The sequence below is a fragment of the Carcharodon carcharias genome, chromosome 2 (genome assembly GCF_017639515.1).
Source record: "Carcharodon carcharias isolate sCarCar2 chromosome 2, sCarCar2.pri, whole genome shotgun sequence".
In the NCBI taxonomy this organism is placed as follows: Eukaryota; Metazoa; Chordata; class Chondrichthyes; order Lamniformes; family Lamnidae; genus Carcharodon; species Carcharodon carcharias.
Genome location: NC_054468.1, coordinates 181140812 through 181157839, shown reverse-complemented (window position 1 = coordinate 181157839; position 17028 = coordinate 181140812). Strand labels below are relative to the sequence as shown.

The following is a 17028-nucleotide window of genomic DNA, read 5'->3' as shown; positions in this document are numbered from 1 at the left end:
GGCATGGAGAAGCAGGGTACAGGGGCTTTATGGCTGTGGGTTCTGGATTGAAAGTAATGCAAGGTAGGTGGTGGGCTTTGAAAGTGGTGAGGTGCGTGGATCTGGAGCCATTGGATAATGGATGTGGAACATATGGGGGAAGGGTGCTTGCAAAGTGCACTGGAGAAGGAGAGCTGAAAATCTGGTGGAATAAGGAGAGTGGGTTTTGGGGTCTGGGAGAATGAGTAGAAACGGGAGTTATTGGAAGGAGTGGGCAATAGCGAGTGTGTTGGGCTATTTTGCAGTATACTTTGAGGAGTGCTGAGTTCAGGAGAATGAAGAGAACTTTCATCAATCCTCCTGATCCCAAAATATTTCTAACAGGGTTTTCCAAAACTGACCTGTCTTATTTAGTATGTGTTTTATATGTGCTTTGTACTGGTAAATATATTGTAAATACACAATACACTTTAAACAACGGCATATTAATTTTAAAATTATTTGTAACTATACAAAAGTCTCTTGTCATTTTCTTGGCTGTAACATCCTGCATTATCATTGACAAATGGAAACAATGTCCTTTCATCCTCCTACAGTGCTGGCAATGTAAGCATCTTATTCAACAACGTATTCAGTCCACGTGCAAGTTGACTTAAAGTTGATCATTTTGCAAGCATTCCACAGAGGCAGATTATCTAGGATAACTGTAGAACTCACTTGCCAGCATGGACTCAGCAGATCTATATCTAAAGAAATATGTGATTACACATGTTTGTGCATATTGAGGGAACCGAATACCTGCAGTTGAGTGCATGATTTAAAAAAAAATTACTGGTTATACAATAAAATACAAAAAGTGGACAGACATTTATTATCTTGACTGATTCCAATCTATGTGCAGTAATCATACGTTGCAGGATTTTGGCTGAACATTACCAGGTGGCTTTTTCTCATTTTTCCATGGGCAGAATTTTACCTGTCCCAACCAGCAGGCTTGCTTGCAGAGAGGGTGACCATAAAATTCTCCAGTTGGCCTTCCTGTTGTCCTCCCACCCGCCCTGACCTGTCCACATTTTTACAGGGGTTGGGCATGACCTATGCTGGCCTACCCACGCTCATCCCAATTGAGGCCCCTAAATGACCATTATTTTGTTACTCCCATCCCAACCACAATTTTGAGACTGGCAGGGCGGGGAGTTCAGCAATGAGGGGAAGATCGGCAGGTTATTCTATTGTGCCTTCGGTGGGGGTAGTGGTGGGGGTGGGGTGGGGGGGGTTGCAGAACGCCTCCATTACTGGCTCTCTTTCGAAATCAGGTGCCCCCTCCCCAAGGCCTGGGATCCCTGGGTGTTCCCTCTCTTCTTGGTCTTCAAAGCATGACCCCACCCTGTTTTCCCCCCATACCCAGACATCTCTTCCCCTGCCCGCCATGAAAACTCATAGTTACCTCCATCCTTCGGCTCTGGCATTGTAGCTGGTGGGACTGCTTGTAGTCCCAAGAGTCACCATCTCTCCCAGTGGTGCTGCCGGTCAATCTGAGATGGGACTGCTGCCCAAGTGAGGGGCAGATATCCTGCCTCCATCCAATAGCTGAGGGGCATCCCTGATCAGTGAGAACGCATTCCCTGCGACTTATCTGGTGGCGGACCTGCAAATGCCGCCATCGGAAAAATTCTGCCCATGGTGTCCCTTTCTTCCCAATGCAACTTTTGACTGATTAGGTCAGGGTTATGAGATAAAAGAAATTGCCATAGATCTTCACATATCTAAAGAAGTTGGGATTGGAAGAGTAATTGCAACTAAGAAATTATTGTAACTTTCATGCTTCAAAAGAAATAGATAGTTTAGACTTAATCCCATATACTACTTAAATAGAATCTTCTTTCTGTATTCTAGTTTGCCCCAATTTTTTCTGCTATTGGCACAATTAAATACAATAAATATGTCAAGATCAAGGGCTGAGCCCATGCTTTGCCAAGTCTGCCCCGAGACATATATGAATAGAAATTAGACCTCATTATGCTAATTTTGTGACATTAAATGGTAGCAAAAAGGAACAAGTTCGGGGACCAACATCCTGCACTCCAAGATGCTTGAAAAAATGTTTAAACCAAAATTGGGTTGGATCGATGTTCAAGTGAAGTTAATGGCCTTCCAAAACAGCTGTTAGGTTTGTTACATTTATAAATGTGGGACATAATGTCTGTTTTAGGCCCCCTTGCTGATATTGCTCTGTGATAAGCAAGGCAGGAATTGGGACCATCCAGCTTGAGATTCTTCAATTGTCTGACCAATAGCCAGCATTGTCGGTTCCACTGATGGCTGCTGACAGACTGTTTTCGCCCCTACTATTTTTGTTATTAATTCACGGGATATGGGCTCTGCTGGCAGGGCCAGCATCTATTGCCCACCCCTTGTTGTCCTTGAGAAGGTGGTGGTGAGCTGCCTTCTTGAACCACTGCAGTCCATGTGGTGTATGTACACCCACAGTGCCCTCTGACACATAATTGGAGAGCCACTGCTAGCAAGGAAGGCAGACTAAAATCCAAAGAAGCAGAAGGCAAATCTAACTGTTGATCCACAATATTGGATATTGCTATCAGAGTGGAATCTAAAGGTTCACTTAAACACAGTGTTCATAATATTCATAACCGGAGTTTTGAAAACTTTGCAAAATAAGCTTTTTACATTAATTTTAAATAAATGATAAGTTGTTTTTCTGCACTTTGTTTTGTGTGGAAATATTCTTGGATTGCTTTTGACTACATACTTGAAAAACATCATCACTGGAATAAGAAAAAGATCAACCACACCTGAACAGTTCACTCGATTCAACAATCTGCCCATTGCCATCTGATACACTTCTTGTTTCTCAATGAATTAAATAACTTCACCAGAATAAAGAGCAGTTATTTGGAAATTATGCATTACCAGAAACAAATGATGATTTGCAAGTGGTGATTTTCAACATTTTGCATCATAATAGAGGTTCTAACCCCATCTTATCCTTTAAAATGAGTTTCTTGGAAGCCACTAATAAGAGTAAGAGCACGCTGTAAGTATTGCAGCAATGTGCAAAGCCTAGTAATGTATTCACACTGGTTTAACACAGTGAAATACATCATTTTACACGTTCCCAAATTGTTGCTGGCTCAGTAATGAATGTTTAGAACAAAGACTGATATCTCTTGATTACTCTGTATATTTAAATTACTCATCACATTTTCTGGCTCCTTTCTCACTCCTGCCACCAGACTCAAGGATGAAAATCCAGGACCATATGTTTAAACCTGTCATGAAGCTATTAATGTATATGATATTATTGGATTTTCTTTAAATAGAGGGTTAGCCTGTGGATGCATCCTAATCAGATTAAAGCCAGCTAGTCTAGGTGCTTTGATGTATACTAGTTTTGAGATGTAAGAGAGGTAGAGTGCATTTGCATTTTGTTGAATAGAGCATTCAAGAAGGGGAGCAAAATCTGGCATCTAGCTAGCAGAGGCCAAGCAATGTTTATATTACTAATAAAATTGGTACTATGAAAGTTTATTGGTGATACAATGAGAATTTACGTTCAATGAGATGTGCTGGGTGTAACATATAGCAGTTTCATTTGTGCAGGGCAGAGGCAATGTAAGATCGAAACCTGTAAGCCTACCACTGTGTCTGCAAAGGAACCAAAGTGAAAGGAACCTAATTTTGAATTTGCAAGGTGAAAATGCTTTGCCTGGTGTCTGCTTAAAATCTATGGGTTGCTGTTGCCTTAGTGGAGATTAGTTTGTGAATTAGTTAAAAGTTATGATAGTAGTAATTTGTAGCTATTTGTATATGTTTAACTTGTGTAAATTAATAAATGTCTCATGTAAGTTGATATAAAAAACCCCTCAAGAACTGGTGATTTGATTCCTGAATTTACAGCTGCATCTCAAACATACCATTTAAAAATATAGGTTATGACAGTTGTTTAAAGCTTCCCTCTGGGATTATTAAATAACTCAGCTTTACCAACTGTTGTGTCATAATAATTGTGGGCTCTAGCAGGTTAAACATATTTCTAATTCCTTGATTGATTTGGAATTGGTGAACCTTAAGGTAACAAATACCAGAAGCACTTTGAATTCAGGAGTTGGTGAGGTATTTTAGAATTGGTGAGACTTCAAGATGGCTTTGACAATTGCTAAGACTTGTCTGGGAGTAGAAGAGATAACTCTGATTGGGTTGGAGAAAATGACCAAAAGTAAGTTAACGGAGTTGGCAGATAAGTTACAATTAGGGTTACCTGAGGGGGCTAGGAAATCAGATATAATTAAAAGTATAGTGCAACATTTACCATTAGATGTGAACTCTGACACAAATGAGTCACAGCTGGAGGTAGTGAGACTTCAGTTACAAATGAAGGCGCTTGAATTTGAACATGCAAATGAACTGAAAAACATGAATCAGAAGCAAAGGACAGAGAAATGGCTTTTAAAAGGGAATTAGAAATTGTGAAGATAGAGAAGGAGGAAAGGGAAAAAATGAGAGAGAGTAAGTTCCAACTGAAAATGTTGGCAGTTAAAAAAAGAGACACCAATAGATGAGGAAGGACTTATCTCCAGAGTAGAACCCAATAGGGAGATGTTTAAATTTGTACAAGCTCTTCCAAAGTTTGAGGTAAAAGATATTGAAGCATTCTTTATTTCATTTGAGAAGCTAGCTAAACAAATTAAATGGCCACAGGAAAACTGGGCATTATGATTACAGTCTAAGGTTGTTAGGTAGAGTGCATGAGGTATATACTTCACTATCAGAAGAAATGTCGGTGAATTATGATGCAGTGAAAAAGGCTATTTTGAGTGCGTATGAGTTTGTTCCTGAACCATACAGGCAGAAATTTAGGAATATGAGAAAACAGCCTGGGCAAACTTATATTAAGTTTGAAAGAGTAAAACAAAATAATTTTGACTGCTGGATACAGGTGTTGAAAATAGTGACAGCATATGCAGCTCTTAGGGAAGTCATTCTTTTGGAAGAGTTTAAAGATTCAATCCCTTCGCTATTGAGAACTCATGTGGAGGAACAGAGGGTTGATTCTATAAAACAAGCAGCTGAGATAGCTGATGATGATGAGTTAGTTCATAGAGCTAAACCTTTCTTTTTGTCACCCTTTCAAATTGGAAAAGGGTAAAAAGTGGGAAGGTGAAAAGAAGGCAGGCGGTCAGGGAAGGGAAGGAGTAGCTGAAAGTTCCCAGGAACTTTTCTCTCAGAATAAAAAGGAAGGTACTGAAGGTAGAAGTGAAATTCGAAAATTGAGATGGGTGTTCCACTGTAATAAAATGGGGCACACGAAGTCAGTGCATTGGAGATTGCAGGAAAGATCTGTTGGAATTGTTGGGGTACAAAAAAGCTCTGGAAGTAAAAGTACTGTTGGTTCTAAAGTTCAGGCACAGGTAAACCAATGGTTTGTGTACAGGTGAAACAAGGAGAATCAGTGAAAGGTGAAGAAGTGGGAATATGTTCAGTTTACTCAAGAGAATTCTGAGGAGCAGGTTGCAGAAATACTTAAAGAATTTGTATGTGAAGGGAAAGTCTTTCCATATGTACAGGGTGGAGTAGGTAAAGATGTTAAAATTTTAAGAGACACAGAGGCTAGTCAATCCTTAATGTTGTGGGATAGTGATATTCATTGTTAGAAGAGGTGGAGTTCAAAGGGACTGGTGATGCAATGAGAATTTACATTCAATGAGAAGTGCTAAGTATAACAGGTAGCAGTTTTGTGTGCGCAGGGCAGAGGCAATGTAAGATCAAAGCATGTAAGCCTATCTACCACAGTGTCTGCAGAGGAACTGAAGTGATAGAAACCTAATTTTGAATTTGTAGGATGAAAATGCTTTGCCTGGTATCTGCTTAAAGTCTTTGGGTTGCTGTTGCCTTAGTGGAGATTAGTTTGGGAATTAGTTAAAAGTTGTGGTAGTAATAATTTGTAGCCATGTGTATATGTTTAACTTGTATAAATTAATACATGCCTAATGTAAGTTGATACAAAAACCTCTCGAGAACTGGTGATCTGATTTCTGAATTTAGAGCTGCATCTCAAACTTACCACTTAAAAATGTAGGTTATGACAGTTGTTTAAAGTTTCCCTCGAGGATTTTTAAATAACTCAGCTTTACCAACTGTTGTGTCATAATAATATCATTTGGAGCTTGTGAGCTAGAGACAAACATAAATTGGCCAATGAGACAAACAGAAATTGACCAGGAATCTCCGCAGAGCTGGTTGCTTTCCACCATGTAACTTCACTGGATGTATCACCACAGTATTGTTTAAACATGTAAATAAGGCAAAGGAACGGGTGTAGTTCCAAGGAAGTTGCCTATTGTATTCTAATGTCAATTTTAATCCCTTTTTAGTGAACAAGCTTACCGGAGTTAGAAAAAATATGAAACTCTACATTGAACGTGCAATGCACTTGGTGCAAACATAAAGCATTCAAAAGATATTGCAATTTACTCCAAAGATGCTGGTAAACTCAACACATTTTTGCCTATTCCTAGTTGAGCTGAAGAAATGGTAGTGTTTTCTTTTTGAACCATTGCTGACATCATTTACAATAGTGGTAAGCAAAAATAACATTAGCTGAAAATGGAGAGAGGATGCACTGGGGTCCACTGGAGGTCTTAGTGGAGGAGGTGGAAAAGAGGTGAGATGTCCTGTATCTGCAAGGGGGCAGGAAGACTTTCAGGCACACAATAATAAGGCAGTTGCCACAAGAAATTTAATGACCTAAATGTGTGGTCAAGGCCAACAAATACATCTTCCAGTGCCCTATCTGCCCAACTGCACCAGTAGCTTCAGCTACGGCTCAATTTATCACATCTCCATGACTTACCTACAAACAATCTCAGGACTTACGCCTAACATTCCTATGATTTACCTCACCCTCACACACTTAGCATGGTTGCAAGCTTCATACCCAATCTCACAGCTTATACACACTGTCAGCTATTCTACTATGGCAACTACATCACCTAGAACAACATGATTTATTATACTCACTGACACAATTCACACATTCTCGTAGGAAAAGGTTGAGCACAACAGGAGACAACAGGGACCAATTGGAGCAGAAGAGGCTTGGCTTCATATTCTGCCCCCTGGAGGAGATGGTGCTGGTAATATTGCAATGTTCATTACTGAAGACATGGCCAGCAATGGCGTTGAATCTATTGAAGATGATATTCTCTTACATAATCCTCCTTCTTACATCCTACTTCCCCTCATCTCACAATCTCTCCTAGTTCACAAGCTGCTGATGGTATAAACATGTGGGCCTGGATTTTCATCCTCGAGTCGGATAGCGGGAGTTGGGAAAGTTCCCAGCTCGACCTCCCCACCTCAGGAGAAAATGCCAGCAAAGGTGGGATCTTCATTGTGAGGGGGCGGGTGTGGGATGGAGCTGGGCCAGCTGACCCAGGAAAAAATTTGGAAGCAGCCTCAGGGGCTGCCGGCTGTGGAGGTGAGCTATTTAAAAGGCCCACTTCAGTACTGTAGTATTTTGTCCCAGTTAAAATTAAAATACAAGACTCTTCAGCCCTCACCCCTCACACCATTTCACCCTCTACACATTCTCCATGCCCCACCCATGCCACCTCATGTCCCCCATCTACTCCAATCAAACAAAGTTTTCTCTGCAGCACAGCTGTTTTAACAAGCATAATGGTTGTCTGGGCTCTCAGCTAAGCATACATAATGAGGTTTGGCTTAGAGCCCAGACTTCTATTACACTTATTGAAACAGCTGTGGCCCAGAGAAAACATTGTGTGATTGACAGTTTTGACTCTCATACCTCTGTTGTCAATTTCACAATGTTTGGTTACACAATGTTCAGTGGTTTCGTGTTTGTGGTTTTTGTATTGATACTTTAAAGGCTCCGGATGACTGACACTTCTATTAGTTTGTAGTCAAATTACTTTTTTCAACATAGAAGAAGGTTCTGAATGAATTACTTTCCTTCAAAGCTTTTTTTTACACATCCTATTGTCACTACAGGGGTCATTGGTTCTAGACAGTGCATTGTGGGTCAATGGGCATGGAAGTACCATAGCTTGGCATGGGGGCATGAAGAGCCATGGAGGATGGGTGAAAAGGCAGAGCTTTGCATGGGGACAATGGGAGGTGGATGGAAGGGCAGCACTTAGCATAGGGGGCATGAGGAGGGCCTTTTGAACTTACATTTTAAAAGGCCCCCTAATGCAGACTAGTGTTCATAAATCCTCTGAGAGGTCGTGAACTGTGACTCCATGAAAATTGCCAGGAAGTAGGAGGTGCCTATCTCTGCAATGGAGCCGTCCAGGGAGGGAGTCCTGGATGCGGACTTTTGATAGGTACCAGTCCGTACTTTTCAAGACACTCCTGAAATCAAACATGGGGTCGGAATCCTGGAATCAGGACATACCTGCCATTTTTAAAGGGCTCCCAAGTCATCCTGACTCGATGAAAATCCTGGCCATGCTGCGTACTTTATACTCTCCCCCCTACCTCAATCTTACTCTTGTCCCTTTTTCCTTTTAGATACCCAAGAATTCTAACCTGCTCAGACAGTGGAGGAAGTCCAAGTAAACACTGATGATGAAGACACAATGCCACTCGAGTTCACACTTTCAGATATCGCTCAGATAATGACAATGCACACATATTAGAGAGCAGCATAGAAGCAAGATCTGCATGTGGAGACCCTGGGCACTGATCACGTATTGCACTGTTTGAAACTAACATATTCTCAGATGCAGGCAGCCATTATTGAACTAACTTAATTTATACCTCCCCAACAGAGAGGGCCGTAAAGAGGGCAGCATCACAAAATGCTCAGATCTTGCAACATTTTATTGGCACAAGGTCGCTATAGCCTGGACAGGGGGCAAAGATAGTGTATGTACTAGCTCATCAGAGGATGAGGTTGCACATGAATTCTGCTGCTGAGGATTCAACTCAGCACTCTGATGCATCAGGCTACAGGAAAAGGTTGATGGTTGTACACACGGAAATGCCTGATGCATTGAGATGCCGACTAGAAAGCTCCATTCAATATCAAGGGAGCATAGAGGAGTCTTCCATCAACTTGGCATAGGGCTCTGCGCAGAGCTTGGAGCTTATCCTTTCCAGTGTGGGACTCGGGGTCAACTCCGTGATGACACTCCTGGACCCGATCATGGGGCAGATGGGTTTAGCTTCCATTGCAGCACCAGCAGATTTCTCAAAAAGTCTGAATGTTTCGGTGGAAGCTGTAGACACACCAGCCAATCTTGCTGCCATGAAGGCTCAGATTGCAGCCAGCATTCCAAGGAGCAGGGTGTCACAGGAGTCCAGGAGAGATATTTTCCCAGGATTGCACTATGTGTGGTAGCGGGCGGGTAAAGTGGAGTCCTACCCAGTTTTCACGTCGTATCTTCCTGAACCTGCCTCGTTATTTAGCATTCCCAGGAAACACGCCATTTTCATGGCGGGTGGGCTCTCATTCGCCAGCTCACAAGAACCTCGCTGTAGCATCACTCCAGCCACCATCTTTAAAAGGCAGCCGCTAGCAAAGTGCTCATCACCACCAGCTCATCACCACTGTCCAGGAGATATGGCCAGCAAAGGCAAAAAGACTGCAGCACTGCCCTTCAACGATGGGTCCCTCGAGCAACTGCTAGATGCCGTGGAGGCCCACCCGGCTGTGCTCTACCCCCGATCTGGCAAAAGGATGGGTAGCAATGTCACCAACCCTGCTTGTAGAGGAGGACAGGTACCCAGTGCCGCAAAAGTGTGAATGATCTCCTCCATTCCGCCAGGGTAAGTCATTCTTTTCATCACTCCCAACTCACATACTCACACACCCATCACACATCCACAGGGCCCTCACTTACTGCCAGTGCAAGGGACATCACCATTCACTCTCTCACACACACCATCATTGGCCTCATCCCATCCATGAGACCACTCACCACCCACACAGGCCAGGCATACTTATCATCTGTATAAGTATGCCTGGCCTGGCAGACGTCCTGATACACTATCCCCATCTCTATCCATGCAGGACAAACTGGCTCACAACAGGAGGGAAAGGTCGCAGACAGGTGGAGGGATGCCAGAAATCAAAGTTCTGACAGAATTCGAAAACAGAGCCATCCAGCTGGCCGGTGATGATCGGAGTTGTTCCTGTGCTGACAGTGAGGTTGGCACTGCTCTACCAAGTGAGGATCCAGCAGTACAACATCCATCAGACAACCATGCTGTGAGTGATGTGCCCTTTTCACAGGCCACTGCCATGCACTAATTAACTCCTGTTGCTTTCACAGGCACATCTGCCAAACAGCCGACAGAGTCCATGACCCAGGGCCTCCAAGCTCTGAAGAGACCTCTGAAGAGCAATCTGAAGGCACCCTCCCTGACATCCCATCACAGCGCTCACCCACACCTTCTCAGAGGCTATGTGAAGATCTATGGAATGTCCTCACTGCATGTTGCAATCGAGCAACTTTTAGGGCTTCCATAGCATCTCCATGACAGGAGCATTCTCACAGAGAGTATTGGCACTGAGATAAACCAGATTGGAGTCAAACGCTCACAACTGTGATTTGAGGATTTATGGGGACACATCACTACATGTCGTCATCATCTTCCACAAATCTGGCAGCTATGAGGGCCTCCCAAGTGCGCTTGCCTCACCTATCCAGTGCGAGAACCTCATCCCTGTCGGTGTCCTCCTCAGAGGAGGAGATATGCAGCTTCTCCATCTCCTCCTCAGCCAGCTCCTCAGCCTCTTGCAGCACCAGATTGTAAAGGGCGCAGTAGACAACAACAATGCATGACACCCTCTGTGGACTGTATAGCAGGGCTCTACCAGACCCGTCCAGCCATCAGAACCATATCTTCAGCATCCGGATTGTCTGCTCCACCAAGTTGTGAGCTGCTGCATGAGCCTCATTATAGCATCGCTCTAATGCAGTCTAAGGCCGCCTCCCGGTTGTGGGTAACCTTTGCCCCCAAGAGGCCAACCTTGCAGCCTCTGTGGACCTTGGAAGACTGCAGAGATCTGCGAGTGACTCAGGATGTAGACATCGTGCACATTCCCTGGAAACCGTGCGCACAAATGCAGGATGCATTTCTGGTGGTTGCGTGCCAGCTGCACATTCAGTGAGTTGAAGCCCTTGCAGTTGATGAAGTCCACTGAGTGTAGCGACAGAGACCTGAGCGCCACATGAGTACAGTCAATTGCACCCTGCACCTATGGGAATCCTGAGATCAGGGTGAATCCAATGGCCTTGCATCTTGGCTGTCCTGGTCCTAGGTGAAATGCACAAAGTTGTGTGCTGTGGAGAAGATGGTATCCATGACCTCATGGATGCATTTGTGGGTGGCGGATTGTGAAATCCCACAGAGGTCGCCTGTGGAGCCCTGAAAGGAGCCACTCGCATAGAAATTGAGCACCACGGTCACTGTCACAGTCACAGGCAGTGGATGTCCTCCATGTCCCCTTGGCGCCAAGTCCTTCAGTAAGTGGCAGATGTGAGCCACTTACTCAGTGAAGAAAGACAAAAGTAATCATTTAGCTTCTCTGCCATTTCTCTATTCCCCATTATAAGTTCTCCTGACTCCGCCTGTAATGGACCCACATTTGTCTTAAGTGACCCACATTTCCTTTTTATGTATCTATAGAAGCTTTTACAGTCCATTTTTATATTTTTTGCCAGTTTACATTCATATTCTATTCTGCCTTCCTAACCAGTTTCTTGATCCTCATTTGTTGTATTCTAAAATCCTCCCAATCCTCAAGTTTACTACTATTTCTGGCAACTGTATAGGCCTTTTCTTTTATTCTTATACAATCCTTAACTTCCTTGGTTAGCCATGGTTGACTGACTTTTCTTTTTGGGTTTTTGTGCCTTGAAGAGATACATAATTGCTGTAAACTACGTAATAATTCTTTAAAGGATGTCTATTGCCTATGTTCCATCATACCTTTTAATGTATTTTCCTAATCCATCTCAGTCAATTTGTTCCTCATACCTTTGTAATTTCTTTTGTTCCAATTTAATGCCCTGGCTTCAAATTGAACTACCTCACATTCAAGCATAATATAAAATTCTATCATATTGTGGTCATGAACCCCTAAAGGTTCTTTTACAACAAGATTATTAATTAGCCCTTTATCATTACATAACACTATAACCTGAATTTTACATTCTGAGGTCGGGCATGCGGCCGACTCGAACGCATGTAAAATTGCACGAAATGAGTCAGGCAACATCATTGTGTACGTGTGCATATTGCCGTTGGCGGGCATGCATGAAGCCGGAGCTAACAGTTAGGGTGCCAACTAAGGCCATTAAAAAGCCGATTAACTGAGATTTCACGTTGCCCGCACGATTTTGTGCTGTCCACATGGGCAAAACAGGCAGATGGGCAGCACGTGTTATCAAATTGTCATCCAAGGCCAGGTAAAAGACCCCCCAGAGAACAAGCATTTTCATTTTCCTTGTGATTTTGCTGCAGTCATATTTCTGAATTTTGCTTGATTTCCTTTTGATTGCTCTAGTCTTTGGGTTTCTCAGGGTGTCCTCAGTAACACAATGTTTTCCAACCCTAAGGTTTTGGCTCTGGTATTTATTGACCTTCAAGACCAAACCGTGGACTCCTAATCCTCCAACCTGTACTGAAATTTTCACCATAGGCAGATCCTAGAATCTCTTCCAAATACCCTCCTCTATTTTCAAGATTGTCACTGACTCTATTCACCTTTTCTCAGGACCAATTCATCTTTCCCATTAACTGCACCTAAATTTTTATTGATCCTAATTCTCAGTGCTTTCTTAGTCTTGATCCACTTTTTGTTTTTATTGGTTGCTGACCTGGATTCAAATGCCTCCTCTTTCCTCACCATACCCTCTCAGCCCCAACTTCCCAGTTTCTGTCTCCTTTCTCTATTTCCCTCATCTGTCTTTACAAAACTCTTGCCCAATGAATTGCTTCACAACCATCGAGACACCCAGCGTTACTTTCAGCTATTTCCCAACTGAACTCATGTCCCAGTGCTGCCTTAAAAATCTATGATCCTGAACAGTTTTCCAGCCCAGGAGAGCAGCCACTTCCATGGTCTCAAATCAGCAGGCTGAAAGCTCATATCACTTACTTGATTGACCTGGTGCCCACCATCAGATCTGGCCTAAACATCACAAATTGCATATCTGAATTAGTCAAAGCCACAATCAACATCATATGTGACTGTTACCATATTTTTTTCTCCCTTTTCAACCTCTTCAGCTGCTTTGCTTTCTTCAATAGTATTGGCCATTTCATTCTCCTCCAGACTCCATCGCAATCTCCTGGGCCAACACGTGTTGCAATGCAGAAAGTACCTTGGTTTTAACTGTTTTTTCTCCTCTGTCTACACAGGCAGTTCGGGTGTGTCCCAGGGATCCAACTTTTCTCTACCTCTTTATCATCTGCATTACCAGGAACCATGAGGTCAGCTGTTATAATAGCAAAGGGGTGTGATGAAATAATTCAATATTAAAACTGGTATTAAGATGCACATTAAAAGCTTTAAAAGTAGAAAAATGTAGTTATTTGCATCAATAACTTTATTGTAGCTGTAAAAGCTCGTTCTATGCATGATGGGAAATATAGCTAATGCATAGGCATGATGGGTTTGGTACTGTGAGAACCCAACTAACAATCACAAGTCATAAAACTTAATGACCTTCACAGTCTGGTTAAACAAATGTTAGAGTGAGAAGAGCATAGACTGGGGGATGTTAGAACCAAGGTATCTACCAGCCCCCCAGTGAGATAACGAGGCATCTGCACCTTGAATAATTCTGCTCATTATGTATGTGACTGGTGGTTGTACTAGGCAGTATAGTGAAATGTGATAACTAAAAGATATAAATATGCTACACAGACCTTGTATTGTCAGAGATCCTTGGACAAGCAACCAGGGTGATCTCTCTCAGCATATGCTTGAATAAAACCTTTGCTTACTAGAAACTTACAGACTTGAGTGGTCTCATCTTTATACCACAACAATAGCGAAACCTACCCCTACTTCTCTGACTCCTTTGTTGATTTAAAGATTACCCCTTGCTTGTTAATTGTTTGCCCAAAACCAAAGCTTCCTCCAGCAGAACCTTGGTAAAGCTAAAATGACTCTTTTTGACTCCTGCCTGCATCAGTAGGCCTTGAGTGTGTTCTCTTCCCTGCTGGCATGAAAGGTAGAATCAGAAAGGACAAAACCTTGGTGCGCTACTTAACCGCAAACTCAGCTTTATTCCTCACATCCAATCAGTTCCGATTATGTTGTCCACCTCATTTCCTACATTTATCAAACCCCTATCAAAGTCCAAGTCCATGAGACCAATACTCCTTAAATGCTTTCCTGGTAAGCTTCCTGCTCTAACAGTCCAGAGGTTTAAATTCATTCACTAACAAAAGCCCTGCATTTCCATCATGCCTACCTACCCCCAGCACCACTGATTCCCCATGGCGATGAAGTTGACTTCAAAACTGTCATTCCTCCTTTCAAATTGTCCCATGGTCTGACCCATTTAGGCCCATTCCTAACTTAGTAATACATAACCTTTGCTTCTCAAACACCAGACTTCTCTCTGTCTTCCATTCCATTTACTCCATCACTAGTGGCCACTCATTCAGTCACTATGCCCCTGTCTTTGAATTCTCTGCTCAATCCAAACTACTAACACACCCCCTCCACAATCTCCCTCACTTTTAAAGACCTCTTCAAAATCTTTCTTTTCAATCATACCTTCTGTTCTTCTGTTTCTCTCTTCACTTTCTCATTTTCCCATAATTGACTGGGTTGTAGTCCTGATGCAAGAAGGTTTGAGACACCTTCCAACACATGAAGACCGCTACATAAATGTAAGTTGCAGTTGTTTCAATTGTCGTGCAGAGATTAATGTCTATAATGTTATTGGAACTTATTTTTAAAATAGAGTTTATTGGTGTCTGTGTCTATGTGTGTGAATGTGTGTGTGTCTTAATTGGATTAAAGCCAGCTAGTCTGGGTGCTTTGATGTATAGAAAGAAATAAATAAACTTAGAGACATTTAGAAACATAAGTGTCAAGGAGTAATTTGCATTTTTAAATAAAGCATTCAAAAGAATGGGTGAAATCGTGTACCTAGCTATTAGATGCCAAGCAATGTGTTTATTTTGTTCAGCTTACTGATTATATTGGTGGAAACAAAGGATGTTATTGTTAGAAGAGGTCACATTAAAAACCTAGTAATACAATGGGAAATTTACATTCAAACGAAATGTCAGATATAAACAGAAAGGAGTTCGAGTGTGTAAGGCAGAAGTATTTAAGATCTAACCAGACTGTAAGCCTGCAACTATGTCTGCAAGGAACCACATTTTGAATTTGTAAAGTCAAATGTGCTTTGCCTGAGGTCTTTTAAATCTATGAGTTTTATTGTTGCCTTAACGGGGGTCTAACTGAGAGTCAGATTAATTAGGGGATTTTTGTAGTTATTATAGTAGTAATTTTGTAGACATATATATGTACTTACAATTTTTCTTGTACTAATAAATGTTTAATTTAGTTTTATAAAAAAATCTCTTGAGACTTGGTGGTCACATGACTATTGAATTCAAAGCCTGCATCTCAAAACATACAAATTACAAAAATGGGTTATGACAGTTGTTTCAAGCTTTCCTTTGGGATTTAAGTAGCTCAGCCATTATCGGCTGTGTCATAATACAATCAAAAGAAGAGAGCTAATTAGATGACAGAAACTTTCATCTCACAATTCAGATATCCATTGTAAGATCTGGGCCTGAATTTTATGTGTTGAAATTGGGTGGGTGAGCACCTGACCCGAACGCACATAAAATAGCATGAGAAGATGTCAGCATGTGTCCCGAGGTCATCGCTCATACGCTCAACATTACAGTCGGTGAGCATGCGCAGGAGTCGGAGTCGTGTCCGCCGACAATTAAAGGGCCAATTAAACCAATAATGAACCAAGTAGACAGCAATTTTATATGGCCCATGTGATTTTGTGCTCATTAGACAGGCAGGTGGGTGTTACATTTTTTTATCAATTTATCATCCAAGGGCAGGATAAAAGGCCTGGGGAGCACAAGTACTTTCATTTTATTTGTGATTTTTCTGTTGTCATAGTTCTGAGTTTTGCCAGACTTCATTTTGATTGTGTGGCTTTCTAAGCTGGTTCACCTATAAATCTGAGCTGATCTGAGTTGGTCCAAGTCGAGTGGAATGCCTGAGGTCGGGGTGACGGCTAAAGCTAAAGTCACCAAGAAGCTGTCCAAGAAGTGGAGGAAATCTCACAAGCAGCGCTATTCCACTTATGTGTGCAGGGCGCTGATCCAGGTCCACCCTTCCACTGGGATCTCATTCAAGGACATGAGTGTTATGAAATCCTTCATTTTTGACATTCTCGAGCGCATTGCCTCCAAGGCCTCGCACCTCATTCACTGCAACAAGTGCCGCACCATCTCGGGCAGGGTGATCCAGAGCGCTGTCCGCCTCTTGCTGCCAGTGGAACTGGCCAAACATGCTGTGTCCGAAGGCACGAAAGCAGTCTCCAAGTACACCAACTCCATTTAGGCCGATCATTCTAAAGATTATAAATCTGTGCCAAAGTTCTAACAGAATAGGTCAGTCTGTACAAACCATGTGAGCATTGATGTTTCCAAAAGATAATGGCTTTGAAAATCCATGGCTATTTGGCATATTGTCACTGTAATTATATGGGGAGGGGCGTATGGGTTGAGCTGAGGATAGGGGCTTTCTGAACGTCCAACTCTCCATGACCCAGGCCTTCATTATGACCCAGCATACAGACACTGCAGGTTTGTCATTGGAGGTGTACCAACTGACCCAGCAGTAGATGTGGAATATGACCAGATTCCTACATCATAAAAAAACAGTTTTTTAATGATTCCCGCACAAAATGGAACAACCACGCTTTGTTTGCAGCTCCCAGCACCCCCATCCTCACTTTGTCTGCCACCTCCCTCCCCCCATCCACCTCCCCCTGC

General features: G+C 42.5%; 1 protein-coding gene across 1 annotated transcript; it reads left to right on the top strand.

The window, feature by feature from the left end:
• The first annotated feature begins 16243 nt into the window (after window positions 1-16243).
• On the top strand, window positions 16244-16594 carry LOC121288555 (histone H2B-like). The gene has a single exon (XM_041207147.1). The coding sequence runs from the start codon at window positions 16244-16246 to the stop codon at window positions 16592-16594; it is 351 nt and encodes a 116-aa protein (XP_041063081.1).
• The last annotated feature ends 434 nt before the right edge of the window (window positions 16595-17028 follow it).

Coding starts and splice junctions, on each gene's coding strand:
- LOC121288555 (XM_041207147.1), top strand. CDS start 16,244: ATGCCTGAGGTCGGGGTGACGGCTAAAGCTAAAGTCACCAAGAAGCTG.